The sequence below is a fragment of the Sturnira hondurensis genome, unplaced genomic scaffold, assembly GCF_014824575.4.
Source record: "Sturnira hondurensis isolate 20B ecotype Veracruz unplaced genomic scaffold, ASM1482457v3 Scaffold0015508, whole genome shotgun sequence".
Taxonomy (NCBI): domain Eukaryota; kingdom Metazoa; phylum Chordata; class Mammalia; order Chiroptera; family Phyllostomidae; genus Sturnira; species Sturnira hondurensis.
This window is the reverse complement of record NW_028088139.1, coordinates 829-15,881: the sequence shown is the minus strand read 5'-3', so window position 1 is coordinate 15,881 and position 15,053 is coordinate 829. Positions and strand designations below refer to the sequence as shown.

The window sequence follows — 15,053 nt, the reverse complement described above, 5'->3', positions numbered from 1 at the left end:
AAAAAAATAAAGCAGGGTTAGTGAAGGGCAATGGAGCCATCACATTGGGAGGGTACTGTGGTTTTTACCAGCAAGGTCAAGAAGGGCATCTTTTTTTTTCCCAATTTTTTTATTTAATTATTTTTCAAGTACAGTTTTCTGTCTATTACTCCCATCCCATCCCACCCCCCCNACAGAGCGGGAAATATTTGACCAGGGTTATTCAGTGGTTTTCTTGCAAAGCTGGGGCCAGGTCCCAGAGAGGGCTCATTCCCACATCCAACCTGAGGGTTTATTGGGAAAGGGGAAAGAAATTAACACTATAGAAAGTAAGTGAGCATCAGGTGATAAAGACAGGTGCTTCTTTACCTGGAAGTCTGGGTAGCATCTTCTTTATATGAAAAGGAGACAGGAAATCTGTTTTGGTACGTGGAGGTTGAAGTTTGGGTAGAATCCACTCAGAGAGGTCCTGTGAAACATGCAGAAATACAGAATAGGGAAGCAGAAGGCTGTTTCTAAAACCAGAACACTGGGAAGTGGGTAGAGACAGTCAAGAGAGGTCCAAAATGTAGTGCTGGTAGGAATCAGGCAGCAAATTTTATAAATACGTATTTTGTCATGTCTAATGCATACTCACATTTTTGGTCCAAACTTTCAGGGGAAAAATCATTTTAATTTTTAAATTCGATTATTTATTTATTTCTATTTAGATACTTGGGTTTTTGCATTATAAAGGAATTTTAGCATTTATTTTTTAACATACCACAGTACAAGAAATTTTATGTAACCAATAATTAAAAAACACAAGAACAGATACAAGGTATTTCAGGTACTACCCATGTAAAATGTGCATCCTTATTTTCCGTTCAAAAATTTGGACTAAACAGTGTGCATTGTACACAGCAAAATACATAGTGACTGACATTTATTGAACATATACTGTAGGAGGCTCTGTTCTATTGACTTAATTCTAACAACAGCCTTATGAGATGTCTACTGTTACAATCCATATTTTATTTTTTTAATATTTTATTTATTTATCTTTAGAGGGGAAGGGAAGGAGAGGGGGAGAGAAATATCAATGTATGGTTGCCTCTTGTGGGTCCCCTGCCGGGAACTGGCCTGCAACCCAGGCATGTGCCCTGAATGGGAATCGAACTGCGATCGTCTGGTTCACAGGCCCGCGCTCAATCCACTGAGCCACACCAGTCAGGGCGCATATAATCCATATTTTAAATATGAGGAAACTGAGGCCTTGGGGAGGTGAAACTTTTGCTTACCATCACACAGCTAACCAGGCTTCAGATCCAGGAAGATGAATTTTTTCTTTAATCAAAAAAGAAGCTAGCCCTAGTCGGATGGCTCAGTTCATTGATGGATCCTCCCATACACCAAAAGGTTTTGGATTTGGTTCCTGGTTGGGGCACATACCTACTTTGCAGGTTCAATCCCCAATCTGGGCACATATAGGAGGCAACTGATTGGTATGTTTCTCATACCAATGTTTCTCTATTTTTCTCCCTTCCTCTTCCTTTAAAAAACAATAAACGTATCCTTGGATAAGGATTAAAAAGGGAGAGAGAGAGAAGCTGAAAGTTTGAATTTTTGTAACACATCCTGGTTTTTATATGTATCCCCCCCACCAAAAAGTTATTTTAAAATTTAAGCACTTAGTAGGCAAAACAAAACCAAGTAAAGGTCAAGGTGCAGCTTGGGTACAGTTTGCAATCTCTGAAGCAGACCAACAGTGAGGGAAGTGACTTACCCCGAATTTCCCAGATGTGGGAGGCAAAGATTAGGCCTTCCAACTTCTGGTCCACTTTCAGAAAGAATCTAGAACCCTGTCTTAGATATATCGTGTATTGTGTCAGGTCATAGCTGAAAATATCTTAAATTCACATTGCTGTGCAGTTTACAGCTCTTTCCCTATGTATCTTACAATCCCATGAGGGCTATAGCCAACTTATCTCCCTATTTTATTCATGAGCATTTGCACTGAGAGAGGATAATGGATTTGACCATCCTTACACAGCAGGTTTTAAGAAAAAAATGTGTAATGCAGAGGACACTGCATTTGGAGACAAAGGTTGAGTCTGAAATCTGTCAACCTAATAAATGTTTGGGTCAGTTACGGACTTCTGGGTGTTCTGTGGGTGTTCTGGGTGTGTGCTTTGTTCTGTGAAGTCATACTAATGAGATCTGTCTCACAGAGTTCTTGAGAGGTTTTTAGTGACATGAAATTTTTAACTCTTTGGAGTTGCAAATGACAATGATATTTTCATTAAATATTCACTGCAAAGTAGTTACCAGTTGTAGCGGCATATATTATAATTGATTCATAATGGCCAAAGAAACAACCCAAATGTCTGTCAATTGATGAATGGATAAACAAAAATGGTATATCCATGCATACGTGGAATATTATTCAACCATGAAAATGAAAGTACTGATACAATATGAATGAACCTTAAAAACGTGATTCTAAGTGAAAGATGTTAGACACAGAAGAGCACATATCGTGTCATTTTATTTGCATAAAGCATCCAGAATGTGCAAATATATAGATACATAAAAATAGATTAATGGTTGCCTAAGACTAAGGCTGGTGATGAGAGAAAGGGGAAATTAAAGTGAATGTTGATGGGTACCAAGTTTCTTTGGGGGGATTTACATTCACTCTGACTGAGGGCAAGGGTGGAAGCACAGAGACCATCTGGGAAACTGCTTCAGGCAGCCAGATAAAGGTAAGGATGGCTTGGCTCAGAGTGGTGGCAGTGGCGGCTTGAGAGTTGTGTTGAGGCTATCCTTCGGAATTAGACTGCAAAGATTTGTTGGTGAATTAGATGCAGAGAGGTAAGGGAAAGAGACAAATTAAAGATGACTTGAGTTTTTCACTCTGTGAGTGGAGTGGATTTCATTTTCTATTGGTTACTGTATCTGTCTCCCCCACCAAATTTTGATCCCTGTGAGAAAATCCTGGTGCCTCAGTCACTCTGACTTTCCAGCACCCAACATAGTAATGAATATCACTGAGGAAAAGTTTTGAACTGAGAGTTGTTTTAGTTACATTTTTATAATTAACTTTAAAAAATTAAGATGTAATTGCCATACCATAGCCTTCACCCTTTTAAAGTGCATGACTGAGGAGTTCTTAGTAACCACAAAGATGTATAACCATCACTATTATCCAATTCCAGAACATTTTTTCTCTTAAACATGCTAAACTGCTCTAACTTTGCAGTTGCTGTTCCATCTACCTACCATTTTCCTGCCCCAGTTTGGTATGGTTTCCCACCTGTAGGTTTCTGCTGAAATGTCACTTCCTCAAAGAGGCCTTTTCTGACCCATCCGTCCCCTAATCCATAACTATGCTATTATCTTGTATTAATTTTTCTTTATAATACTATACACCTATTCAAATTATCCTCATGTCAGCTTGTTTATTGTCTGCCTTCCATAGTAGACTGAGGACAGGTATGTGTCATTCTTGTTACTGCCATATCCCTAAAACAGTGCCTGACATAAAGGAGATACTAAAAAATGTTGTTTGCCTGAAGGTAAGAAGAAAGAAAGTGCCATCATGCAGAAATGTGCTTATTGAGAAAGAGTCCTTAGGAGGAACACCCTGCTCTTTGGCTTTGACTCTGAGTGAGATGAGAGCCACAGATAGTCTTGAGCAGAGAAGGGGTAGGGTATTCTGAGGGTTGATAGAATCCCTGTGGCTGCTTTGTGGGGAATAAGTTGTAGGGAACTAAGGTAAATCAGCAAGGCCAGTGAGAAGATTGTTGCAGCAATCTGGGTGGTAGAGAACCATGGCTCTGGCCAGGGCAGCAGTGGAAGTGATTAGAAAGGAGGAGATTTTGAATATATTTTGAAAGCAGTGTCAAACAGGATTTTTGAACAGATAGGTTGGCTGTGGGGTATGAGAGAAAAAAGGCTAGTCGAAAAGAGAACTCCGGGGTTTTGGTTTCTGATTTCTTCCAGGACATGATTTTATTCAATTTAGATACATGTTTCATAAATTTTAGGTGATTGATTTTTTTCTGAGATAAATGTATTTAAAATTTTAATATTAATTTTTACCTTTACTATATTTCCTATTGGCCAGAGAATATGGATAGCTTATAAAGTTTCTACTCTCTTGAAAACTGGTATGGAGAAAGAAGAGTTTTAAATTCACCTCCACCCACACTTGCTCAATGACCCTGGGAAAATCGCTTACATCTCTCTGAGCTTTGGCTTCCTCCTCTATAAAAAAAAAATTACAAGACTTGATTTGCAGGTTTTCAGGAAACAGACAAAGACAGCCCAAATGAGAACAAACAGGCTATCCATTGAGAGCTTGCTATTGCAGGAGGGTAAAGACCATCACTTGCATTTTGCAAAGACTAAAAGGCAGGCAGGGTAGTAGGGGATCCTTAAAGTGAAAAAAAAGAGGAGTTTCAGATAGTGTCTGACTGGGAATTGTGATCATGGGGAAGCTGGAGTTCAGTTACTTACAAGTAAGAGCACCTTATGTGATTGGACAGGAGAGCACATTTGGCTTTGGTTGGTTCTGAGCTGGAAACTGGCCAAAAATAGGGAACTTGGTACTCATTGACCAATTTATGGATGTTCTGTGCAAATTGCTTCTTGGTTTGGCCTCTTGGCCTAGCTGCTGCAAAGTGAAGGTCAGCCATGTATACCTATAGTTGAGGCTTGAAGGTCATATGTGGTCTGCCATTGTCTGTTTTTATATTTAGTCTCTGGTTTTTGAGAGGAGTAAATGAGATGTGTGAAACTGACAGGCATATAGTAAAAAAAATAAACATTAGTTTAATTTACAATGAAAAACGTATTATCTAATTACGTAATTTTTTCTTTGTTTCCTTTTACTAATCCATCGTTATGAAAAGGATTTTTTTACAATGTAATACATGAGTGCAAACTACTATGTCAAACAGTTTCACTTACCTATAGGTCCTGCTCTATTTATAGGTAAGTAATGGCGCCAGTTTATCATGGATTTTCTGTATCTTTATCTATGTGTATGTTTATGTATATGTATATTTATGAGTGTGTTATTTATGAACATATACAAATCATATATGAGCATATACATATATGAAGCTTTTACATAAATGACCACTGATAATATTTCTATTTAATATTTTGAAGTATTTCAGACATACAGAAAAGTATAAAATGGTATATAACAAGAGCATGTACCACATACCTGCCACCCCAAATACATCTCCCACACAAAGCTAGAGCTAACCACTACCTTGATTTTGGCATTTATCATTCTGTGTAGTAAGGATTTTAGCCTGAAGGGAGGTCAGTGTTTTGCCCTTGGCTTCTGGGGGTAATTTCTAGATCCTTAGAAGGTGATACCTGATAGGAGTGTCTGTTTGCCTGTGGGCCTTGCATCACACTGCATAGTCTAAAAATGTGATTCAGGGCAGGGGCTGGCCACGCTGGGTAGTTTAACAGTGTGGCTTAGAGTGGGGTCTTTGGATCATGTGGCATGAGCTCAACTTCAAAGGGAGCTAGAGACTAAGATCAGCCATGGGGCCATCAGCCATGCCCACATGACGAAGGTCCAACAAAAACTTGGACACCAAGTTTGGCATGTTGTCACTTATATTTACCAGATATTTAGGTTACACTGTTTGTGACTCCACAGGAAGAGGACACCTGGGGGCTCTCAGGTTGGGACTTTCATGGATGCTGCCTGGTGTGCAGATTTTAATCTATATCCTTTAGTTGTAGTAAACAGCAACCATGAGTATAACAGCTTTCAGTGAATTCTGTGAGGACTTCTAGTGAGTTATCAGACCTCAGGGGAGTCTTGGGGGCTCTAAAACCTGAACTTGCTGTTAGAGATGACAGTGGTTTTAGAGACACCAGAATCTGCAGGTGGTGTTGGAAGTGAGGGGGTTTTATCGGACTGCTCCCCAACTTTGTGGCTGACATTAGAAAGGAGACTCTGGAGAACAAGGCTGACTCACTGAAACATGGTTTGGGAAGGGGAAGGATATGAGGTCAGGCATATCAAACCTCTGGTTTCTGGGTGGCCCCGAGGTCACCCACACTATGGAAATACAACTGTTCTGCAGTCAGATACAGGAGGGGAAATTTAACCAATTGTTTTAATTTTATTTCTTGATCTTTAGAGGGGAAAGGAAGGAGAGAGGGAGAGAAATATCAATGTATGGTTGCCTCTCGTGCATCCCCTGCTGGGAACTGGGGACATGTGCCCTGACTGGGAATCGAACCGTGAGCCTTTGGTTCACAGGCCCACACTCAATCCACTGAGCTATGCCAGCCGGAGTTCAATTTTTGAAAAAATTATGGGTCCAACTCCCAAGAAATTGACATACTGGATGCATGAGGCAATGCAGAATAGCAATAAGGAGCTAAATATATAACCTCCTGGTCAATTTTATGTATAATTAAAGCTAAAATAAAAGTAAAAAAACTGGGGTGGAGAATTTATCCCTGTGGTTCTCATGGGGGGGGGGGTAGTTTACCACCCACAGACATTTGGAAATGTCTGGAGATATGGTGGTTGTCAAAACAGGGCAGGGAAAGATCCTGGCATCTTGTGGGTGGAGACCAGAGATGTTGCTTAACATCCTAGAATGCGCAGGATAGCCCGCCACACACAACCAAAGTTCCCAGTCAACTACAAATGCCCCAATACCAACAGCACTGGGGTTGATCATCTGTGACCCTAATCCGATCTGTGGGAATGGGCAGGGGTGGGAGGGTGCAAAAGCAGTGAACACAGCTTGTGTGAGGAGGTGATATTTGAGCCTGTTCCCACAGGATAAGCATGTGCTGCAATGACAGAGAGTGGGGACACTGTGACAGGGAGGTGGAACCAGGTGAATTCAGTGTGGGGAGGCCAGAAGGGGCAGGAGGTGTTCAGGTGGGGGCAGGGATGTGGCTGAGGTGTTTGCGAATTGGTGGCTGAGAGAGTGGCATGGTGATAGTGAGGTTGTGAATTTTCCTGGAAAACTCCTTACTGAATCGATACCTTGAAAGTAGCAGGTGGGGAAGGATGTCTAGCCAGGGGAAGAGCAGAGGTGGAGCTGAGTGTGAGAAAGTTCCCTGTCCTGCTGGATTTTTTGTTTGGGGTGAGTGGCATGAAGCAAACCGCTTGAAGGAGCTATCCAGAGGGTTGGAAACAGAGAGCCTTAGGAAGTACCTCCTCCTGCCTGTGGCTCAGCCAGGTGGGACAGACAGGTCATCCTCAGTCAGAAAACTCCTGAGAGTGAACAGGAGAGAGGGCAGATGGAGCAGAGAGACCAGCCCAGTCCTATGACTGCTGATTGTCGACTCCCCCCTGGATCCATTCACCTCCACACCTTTCCCCTCCTGGCCCCCAACTGGGATAAACCTCTTGGGTTAGGCCCTTCAGCAGAGTTGGGAGGCAGGAACCTCAGGTCTCCTTACACCAGGTTGCAGGACCATGGACAGCGGTAGCAGCCCAGCCCCAGTCTCCCTGGGGTTTATTGTCTCCTTGTGGATTGAGCGCCCCCTGGAGGCCAGCCATCTGTCAAGCCCGGGGCAGAGTGGGAGGGGCTGGGTGAGGGTCTGCTGATTTCCTAGGTCAGAGATGCTGGTCACGGGTGTCTGGACCTCCGGGGTGCCACCTTCCTCAGACCTGGACTCTTCTCCCATGAGGAAGTCAACTGTGTACTGGATGCTGTGCTAACTCATGAGATGGGAATAATGAAGCCAGACTCGGAGCACCACTGGAGGAGAACATTCACCACTCAAAGTGGGGTCCTTCTGAGACTTTACAGCTGTTCCTAGACCTTAGAAGAAATCAGATTTGCTTTTAGCTTTTTATCTGTCCCGCAGCCAGCTGAATGTCCTCAAGCATGCTTTCTATCTTTCTCCATCCGCGCTAATTAAACTCTTGCAGTCCAGGACAGGCTTTCCCTTTTTCTGTTTTTTTTTTTTTTTTTCCCCGCTTTCTGTGTGCAGCCTTCTGGTCCCATTGCCCAGGTGGCCTCAACCATCCAAGACTCCCAGCTCCACTTCTGCCCAAACATTTCCTTCACTGCCACACCTGGGCTGGCCAGAGCCCCAGAGTCAAAGAGGCCCAGACGAGTGGATCCTGAAAGCTCAGACAACAGGCGCTTCATGTCCCTCCAACCTGCCCCTCCGTGTGCATCTCTGTGTTATCCTCACTCAGCTCAGCAGTGCCCACATAGGGACTGGCTTCCCGCTCCCCGGTGCCCTCTCCACCATCCACTACACCAGGGCGTCTGAGTCCTCCCAGGTGACCCCTCATCTGAGGGCCCCAAACACCAGAATAGAGGTCTCAGGCCACTCAGCCCCAGGCCAGCATTTGACTGGACGCTGACTTCACTCCTGTTTTTCCTGGCAGGGCTGGGGCTTCCAGCAAAGGAGGGATGAGGAAAACTTGAGATCTCTTGCCATGCAGGACACAGGGAAGTCCCTGCACTCAGGCTCCAGATAGAAAGGGCCAGACACAAGGACACCCAACCCTTCTCCGCACCCCTAACCCACCTCTGCACCTCAGAGAAGCACTTTGCTGAGTGGGCCCTGACTTACACAGAAAGACAAACTCTTGTTTGCCTCTCACTTCTGGTCTCCCAGACTCTTCCCTCCGGCTGGGAGTGAGTAGATACAAGGAGAAGGAAAACAGGGTACACATAATCCTCTTTACCAAAATTAAAGCAAAACTTTATGCAAGACTCTGCTGCTTGTACCTTTGCCTTTATGTAGACCCATGGAGCCTGTCACTCAGCTCACCCTTATCACCTACTGTGCAGCTCATCACTGTGTGGGAAGCTGGTGCACAGGGCTGGTGAGAGATGCACACTCCTGCCTCCAAGGATGAACTTTCCACTGTGGGGACTTACATGCCAAGGGAACTCGTCTCAGCACTCTCTGCCCACCTCCAATCTGTCCTCCCCAAAGAAGCCCAGTAAACTCTAAAACCCAATGATGTCAATTTCCTGCTTCCTCAGTTAAATTTTTCTCCAGTTGCCCCAGTGGAAATAGACAGAATCCTTGAAGATGATCCCAGGGGTGTTACTCAGTTGCCTTATTTGTTACTAGTACTTAGAACACACCACAAACTGAAACGCCAACACATGCACAGACACTCACACAAATTTGTTCATCTAATCTTTCTAAGAAGTTTAGCCTTAGTCATTGTGGCTCACCTTGTTGGAGCATTGTCTTGTAGACCAAAAGGCTGTGGGTTTGATTCCCAGTGAGGGCTCATACACAGATTATGGATTTGATCCCTGGTTGGGGCATGTACGAGAAGGCAGTCAATTGATGTCTCCTTCACACATCTCCCTGTCAGTCATCAATGAGAAAAATGTCCTCTGGTGAGGATAAAAACTTTTCAAAGTGTAGCATCATGTCCATCATATAGATACAAAATAAACATGTGTTAAGTGTTAAGGATGTGTTAAAGACACCTAACACCAGACCTACCCTCATAACCAATTTTTAAGGGCCCAATATTACCAACCTCAGGCACTCTGTTGTACAGAGCTCCCTAGAACTTTCTCATCTTGCCTAACTGAAACTGCATTCCCATCACACAACAGCTCCCCACGTTGTCTGACTCATGTGTGAGGGAACCAGGCAGAAGTGACAGGCACAGACCTGTGTGGAGGGCATGAGTGTTGAAGTGAAGTTGTGAAGGGATGTGACACTGGGTTGGTGGGGGATCCGAGTGACCCTCCAGCAGACTGAACGCCCTTGTGTGTGTGTGGACTTGAACTATTTGCACAGTTCCCACCTATCTGTAAACGATGGCAGTGGAAAACAGTTCAAACGCAATAGAAGGCCAGAATCAGATAACCCGGCAAGTGTGTGTGGTCAAGAATGCCCAGTTTCCCACCGCAGATGGCCAGTCATCTCATTTTGGCCTAAACTTCTTTACAAGCATTAAAGCAGATACTTATTGATCACCTAATATAGGCTGAGCATGTTTCTAAGCAGTGTGGTGGATTCAGCAGTAGGAAGAGGTACAAGACCCTTCCTGAAGCTTACATTCTAATGGCAGGAAAGACAGACAAAGAATGACTAAGCAGATCATATGTTATATGGATTGGTGATAAGGAGTCTGGAGATAAACAAAGCAGGAAAGTCATATAGAAAACACAGGATGGATCCTATTCTTCATGTGATCATTGAGAAGCTGAGGTTGGAGTGTGCCCACATGAGCTTCACAGACACATGCACACCTCGGATGTGTGCACACACAGAGAGCACAGATGCACACACAATCACATACACACAGAGAGACTCCTCCCCACCGACAGACACAGATACACCTCAATGCACACACACACAGACAAACTCCCCAGACAGACACATGGAAAAAAACAGGCAGCACCAGATATACACACATGAACCTTAGATACATACAGAGAGACTGCACACACAGGTGCATGCACACAGGCACACGTGCACAGGCACATACTTCACATACCCGCACAGACACAAACACCAGGCACACTGAATGTAAACACAGACACACTTGTTCACAGACACACAATAAAGACATGCATACAAAGACACAGAAACACACACACACTTTGATGTCCACACAGACACACCTGACACACTCAGAGACCACAAACACAGACACACACAGACTCAATATATACACACTTACAGACAGAAACACATGCCACAAAGACACACTTCCAAAGAACACACACACACACAAACACATGACAGGCCTCAATCCCCCTGGGTCCTCACATGGAGCTTTGCCAGGGAAGAGTCAGGCCCAATCAATAGTCAGGCCTGACACAAATCCCAGCAGGAGGGAAAGGTCAGGGTTCTTTGTGACTCCAGGTCCCTCTCAGCCATCCATTGACCTTCCCTGTCATTCTCAGAAGCCACCCCCTGCCCACTGTGCCACCATATAGCCCCAGTTCTTGGGCCTGTGGTCCAGCAGTCCCTTTGACCCCATCAACCCCCACCCATGCTGGCCTGTGAAGGAACTACATTTGTGTCCACACTCACCAAGCACTGGGGGATGGGCAGGGAAGGTGGGAACATCTCTCCACCTTTGGAGAGACTGAGACCCGAAGCCAGGGCAGGTGAGAAGGGAAGTGGACTCACCTGAAAGGAATATTGGGTGGAGAAGCAGAGGAGAAGCTAAAGAGTGAAGGAGAAGCAGGAAAGGGGAAGACAGAGGAGGTGGAATAGGAGAGGAGGGGGAGGAGCGGGGGAGATGTGGAGGAGAGAGTGGGGGAGGGAGGGGGAGGCAGATACCCTTGCATGCTGGAGCAGAGAGGCTGAAGGACTGAGACAAGGGGGCTACAGCAGGACCCCTCTCTGCCCAACCAGGGTCTCTGGCTCTGGTCCTGCTCTGTCAAAGGGGGTGACTTGCCTCCCATACAACTCTGTTGACCTTCCATTCACCACCCTCCCCACCCCGCTCACCTGTCCCATCCCCCACAGCCACCCTCCCTCCTTCCTCAGGTTCCCCCAGCTCACCCTCCCCTTGTGTGAGCCCTGACGATCCAGGCTGTGACTCTGTCCCTGCCCCCCACTCCAGGTCAGGTAAGGTCTGCCTCACCTCAACCCAGCCCCTCAAGAACACCCTGCTCCACAGATGGGAGGCAGGTACCCAGGGTGCAGGTGCAGTGAGGGGCCTCTCCAGCAGAGGGAGCATCTTGAACTGAGCCCAGGAGGCTAATCCTGCCCTGAGGAGAGGAGGAGCAGGGTGGGTGGGCTGAAGCTGCAGCCCTGCAGAGTGCAGAGCGGCTGGTGGAGGAGCAGAGGGGTTTCCTCCAGGGGTTTCCTCCCCTTACCAAGCCCTTCCTTTCCCTCTCTTCCTCCCTTTTGCAGAGCACCCTCATTCTACAGACCCGCACCATATGGGTGATGTCCACCATGGGCCAGGCCAGGCCACCTCAGAAACTTTCCTTGTAGGAACAGCAACCCCTGTGTTCCCAGGCTCGGTCTGTCATAACACAGTGTGGCCACTAGGGGCGTAAACCACAGAAAGCCATATTCTCACAGTTCTGGAGACAGGAAGTTCAACATCATGACTGGTCCCCCCTGAGGCCTCTCTGCTTGGTTTGCAGACGGTTCTTCCCCTGTGGTCTCTCTTCTGTGCGTGTCTGTGCCCTAATCTCTTTTTATTAGAGCATCAGTCCTAATGAATGAGAATCTACCCTAGTGACCTCATTCTATCTTCATCCCCCTAAAAGACCCATCAGCAAAACCAGACACATTCAGCAGTAGTGGGAGCCACAACATCAACAGACAAAATTTTGGGGTGACACAATTCAGCCCACAGCACCTCGTGATCATTGGCGTCCGACTGTGCACAGGCAGTGAGACCTTTCCCAGGGCAGCACAGTGAGCATGAGAGAGCCAGGATGGTGTCTGGGGCTGTCTGGCTGCAGAGCTCACACCCCTGACCCAATACTGGAGGCCTCCACTGAGGAAGCCCAGGGCTGAGCTGGCCATCAGGGGATGTCCACCCAGGCCTGAATCAGAGTGACCACTGAGCATCACTCAAAGCCGGCACATGTCCTTACCTAGGGCTCCCCCACAGACAACGAAGGTTGAGGACTATGATGCCCCCCTGTGACAGATGAGGAAAGCGAGGCTTGGAGGGCAGAAGAGCCAGGCCACCTGACTCCAAAGGCACACTCTGCTGGCATCTTGCCCTCAATCAACACCAGGGATGCCTGGGCAAGGGGGGCTCCAAGCAGGACAGCAAGCTGAGGACCACCTGTGGGGTCACAGACATCTGACCCCCTCAAAGTCCTGATCCTATCCTCTCTGGTGACTGTCACATGGGGACTGCCTTGAGGAACCAAGTTTCCTACACACCGCGGCCTGTGCTCCCACTAACACACCAGGGATCACCAGGAGCTGGCATGGCCTGGGGCCCCTCTGCCTCCTGCAGTGTTAGGGTCACTCTCAGGGTCAGGGACAAAGGCTGCCACTGTCTCCACTGTGACTCCACGCCCCTGAGGGAGTAGATGGTCTGGTGGACTGTGTGTTCATTCATTCGTCCATCACCACCTGTCTTGCCTGGAGAACTATGTCACATTTCATGCCCTCCCATTCCCCTGTCAGCCCCTCCTGAGTTCCACTCCCTGGGGACTGATCCTGCATATTGAACAGAAGCTGTGCCTGCTTTTCTGAGTGGACGCCAGGGCCAGAGGGACAGGTGAGGGCAGGGAGTTCAGAGTGGTGGGGTGGGTGTTCCTTGGTGCATTGGGACCTCACAGGGACGCCCTGTGGAAAGTGGAATTGCTTATTCTCCAAGGGCCAGGCCAGCTCCCCCACATGGGCTGCCCACTTCCTCCTCCCTAATCATCACCTTTCTCCCTTCCCCCTGGCTTCCTGTTGGGGTTTCCTCTCAGTCCTGTGACACCAAGACACTTACCCCAGAGATGCTGATGCTGCTGCTGCTGCTGGCCCTGCTGTGGGCAGGTGAGTGAGTGTCCTGGGGAAGAAGGTGTGGGCTGAGGTGGAGGCTGTGGCTGATTGGTGTTTTCCCACAGGGTCCCTGGCTAAGGATCCAGAATTCCGACTGCAGGTGCAGGGGTCTGTGACAGTGCAGGAGGGCCTGTGTGTCTCCGTGCCCTGCACTGTGATCTACCCCAAGAAAAACTGGACTGACTCTACCCCTGCTTATGGCTACTGGTTCCACAAAGGGCCCAACAAAAACTGCGATGCTCTTGTGGCCACAAACAACCCCTATCGTAAAGTGAAGAACGAGACCAAGGGCCGGTTCATTCTTGTTGGGGATCCCCAGACCAACAACTGTTCCCTGCACATCAGAAATGCACAGAAAGGGGACACAGGGACATACTGTTTTCGGGTGGAGAGAGGATCCTACGTGAGACAAAATTTCAAACACAGCCTGCTTTCTGTTCATGTGACAGGTAAGAAACAGGGACAAGGTGAGGACACATGACTGGGTCCTGAGGGCTCCTGGGGTGGGAAGGAGCCTGCTTCTCCTCATCCTGGGAAGGGCTCAGGGGCACCAATGGGGGCTGGACCCAGGGGCTGGCCTGGCACAGGGGCTGCAGTTAGGGGCACACCTGGGCACCCCTCCTCCAGTGCCTTGGTCTCTGTCTCTCTCTTCTCCAGATCTGGTACCTGACATCCACATCCAGGGGACCCTGGAGTCTGGCCACCCCAACAACATTACCTGTACAGCATCATGGGACTGTGACAGAGAGACACTACCCGTCTTCTCCTGGATTGGGGTTGACCTTACACCCCTGGGTCCCAGGACTCCCAACTCCTCAGTGCTCACCCTCACACCAGGACCCCAGCACCACGGCACCAACCTCACCTGTCGGGTGGCCTTGCCAGGTGGTGAGATCCGGGAGAGGACCATCCAGCTCAGTGTGACCTGTGAGTACCCACCCAGACAGGACACCAGTCCCTGGGGGTGGAGGGAGTTGGGGGTGTAGGGTTGAACTGTGGAAGTAGGGCTGGTTAAGAAGGAAGGGGGGCACCCAATTTCACCCTCTTCCTGTATGAAATTAGTGGGTGGAAGGGGCCAATGCCCACCTTTCTGCCACTGAGAAGGGAACCATTATGTCTGTCTGTCCACACTGAGAAGGGAACCATTATGTCTGTCTGTCCAGATGCTCTCCAGAACCTGACCATCATGTCCTGGAAAGAACGCACAAGTAAGGAGCAACTTCTCCTGTCTGCGGGGTGGAAGTGGGTCTCCCTGTGCCCTGCAGAGCAGAGCTGGGATTTCAGAACTGAGATGGGAGACAGACTCGGGCCAGGTGAGGGGACAATAGAGGTGAGCGGCCCCCACTCACTCCTTGTTGGCTCACAACCTGGCCCCCTGGACCCCGACCCCCTCAGGGGACACTGCATGAGGTTCTCAGATGTATAGTTCTGTGGTTAGATGCTCATAGAACTCACAAAGGGATACGTTTAGTTCTACCCTGGCACCATATATAGTTATTACAATATTATTCACTATATTTCCTCTGCTGTACTTTACATCCTGTGACCATTTTTATAAAGAGCAATTTGTAATACTATTTTTAAATCTGCTTTAATTTCTTATAGTAGCCTCACGT

General features: G+C 47.4%; 1 protein-coding gene across 1 annotated transcript; it reads left to right on the top strand.

Annotated features, from left to right (window-relative positions):
• Positions 1-13,193: 13,193 nt before the first annotated feature.
• Positions 13,194-14,655, top strand: LOC118999810 (myeloid cell surface antigen CD33-like). Its single transcript, XM_037064540.1, has 3 exons — positions 13,194-13,431; positions 13,503-14,364; positions 14,601-14,655. The coding sequence occupies exons 1-2, from the start codon at positions 13,392-13,394 to the stop codon at positions 13,916-13,918; spliced, it is 456 nt and encodes a 151-aa protein (XP_036920435.1). The 5' UTR covers positions 13,194-13,391; the 3' UTR covers positions 13,919-14,364; positions 14,601-14,655.
• Positions 14,656-15,053: the final 398 nt, after the last annotated feature.